At 41.3% G+C, this 1978-nt stretch overlaps 1 protein-coding gene across 1 annotated transcript; it reads right to left on the bottom strand.

The window, feature by feature from the left end:
• Positions 1–342: 342 nt before the first annotated feature.
• LOC145821879 (uncharacterized) lies at positions 343–1029 on the bottom strand. Its single transcript, XM_082918454.1, has 2 exons — positions 978–1029; positions 343–926 (listed from the first exon to the last, which is right to left on the bottom strand). Exons 1-2 carry the CDS (start codon positions 1027–1029, stop codon positions 343–345), a joined length of 636 nt encoding a protein of 211 aa, XP_082774580.1.
• Positions 1030–1978: the final 949 nt, after the last annotated feature.

Genomic DNA, 1978 nt, shown 5'->3' with positions numbered 1-1978 from the left:
CTCATTAAACTCATGAATACCCCAAGCGTATTCATCAAACCAAATGGCATTACCATGAACTCATAGTGGCTATAACGGGGTTCGAAACGCATTTTGGATATATCTTCTTCTTTGACACGAAGTTGGTAATATCCCGACCTAAGGTCAATCTTGGAGAAACATTTTGAACCTCTTAATTGATCGAACAAGTCATCAATTCTTGGTAAGGGATATCAATTTTTAATGGCGACTCAATTTAGCTATCGATAATCGATGCACAATCTTAAGGTTCCATCCTTCTTCTTCGCGAATAATGCTGGCGCTCCTCGGTCTGATGAACTTTTTATTCAACAGTTCTTGCAACTACTCCTTCAATTCTTGAAGTTCAACTGGCACCCTACGATGTGGTGCTATAGAAATTGGTGAAGTCCTAGGTTGAAGCTCAATCATGAAATCTACGTCCTGTTTTGGGGGTAGTCCTGGTAATTTGTCAGGGAAAACGTCAGCATACTTGTACCCCACATGGGGCAATCCTGGATCCTTTCGATTTTCATCTTCTGAAATTAAGCTTGCCAGCCATCCAGTTAGTTGATCATGCCACCGCGACTTGCGACACGTTGGAGTTAGAAAATCCTGTCTACCTCCTTTAAATTGAACTTTCGTGCCATTAAGGGAGAATGTTGTCACCGTCTTACGGTAACAATCAATAACGGCTCGATGAACTGACAACCAGTCCATTCCTAGGATGACGTCAAAATCAGACATCTCCATAACTCTTAGATCGCAAATCAAATATGAACCGGAGATTTCTAGTTGACAAGATTTACATACTAGATTTACGCAGGTTTGACCACCTAAGGGTGAAGCAACACTCATAGCTATCTCTAACGTTTCTGGCTCCAAACCCAAACTTGACACACCTGCAGAGGATATAAAAGAATGCGAAGCTGCGAAATCAAACAATACTTTAACCTAAGAATTCATAAGGATTAACATACCTTGAATTACTGATGGGTTACCAACATCTTCTTCTTCTTGGAGGGCATACATTCTTCCTACTGCCTGTTGGTTAGTCCTTCCTGATTTCTTTCCATTTCCAGCTCCTTGTGGTTGCGTTCTTTGCCGGCCTGCATTCCTAGAGGCTTGTGGCTGCCCCTTGTTCGTCTAAGTATTTTGAGTAGGCTTAGAACCTTGCCCTGACTAGCATTTGTTGTATTGTTGTGCCTCTCACTGATCCATAAAATATTCCACACCTTAAGGACACTCACTTCGATGATGCCCCTGTTGACCGCATTTGAAACACTTTCATTTCCACTCATTTACAAAAGTTTCCTCCTGACTGGTTTCCTCAATTCTGCCTTTGTTGTTGCTGCAACCCTCCGGCATAAGGTGCTGGTGCAGGATGGGTTCTGTTGTTGCGGACTGGACCTCCTCCGCATGGTTGGTTATTGTTCCTTGATGGCTGATTTCAAATGCGTCGGAATCTGCTAATTCTTGTTCCACAATTAAAGCTCGATCCACCATTTGAGCATAGGTGGAAAGTTGCACTGCGATCAATCTTCCTTTAATGTCTGTGTCCAAACCCCATTCAAATCATCTAACCTTATCCTCTTCATTTGCTACTATGGCCAAAGCGTACCATGAGAGGGCTTCAAAATGGTTCACATATTGAGTGACTAACATTTTTCCTTGTTTCAGTTGGAGGAATTTCTGAATTATTTCTTGTCTTAGTGAGTTAGGAAAATACTTTTCCATGAATAAGTCTTTAAATTGTCTCCAAGTTAATGTCTTTACTTGTCGAGTACTTCTGATCATTTCTCACCAATGATCTGCTTCCTTTCCATTTGAAATGCAGCCATAGTCACTCTATCTTGCTCATTTCGGATGTCAGAAGTATCTAGCAACTTCTTAATTTGTCTTAACCAAGCTTCAGCTTCATAGGGGTTTGAAACACCAAGGAATTTGTGGGGATGTAGCTTTTCAAATTTTGCTATCATTT

The sequence above is a fragment of the Camellia sinensis genome, chromosome 3 (genome assembly GCF_055761805.1).
Source record: "Camellia sinensis isolate YWXY chromosome 3, ASM5576180v1, whole genome shotgun sequence".
Taxonomy (NCBI): Eukaryota; Viridiplantae; Streptophyta; class Magnoliopsida; order Ericales; family Theaceae; genus Camellia; species Camellia sinensis.
Note: the sequence above shows the minus strand (reverse complement) of the source record. Positions and strands in the feature narration are given on the sequence as shown.

Excerpts from the sequence above, each read along its gene's own strand:
- LOC145821879 (XM_082918454.1), bottom strand. The coding sequence starts at position 1,029 with ATGTATGCCCTCCAAGAAGAAGAAGATGTTGGTAACCCATCAGTAATT. Across the intron at positions 927-977 it reads TAACCCATCAGTAATTCAAG|CTTCGCATTCTTTTATATCC; the intron begins GTATGTTAATCC and ends TTGATTTCGCAG.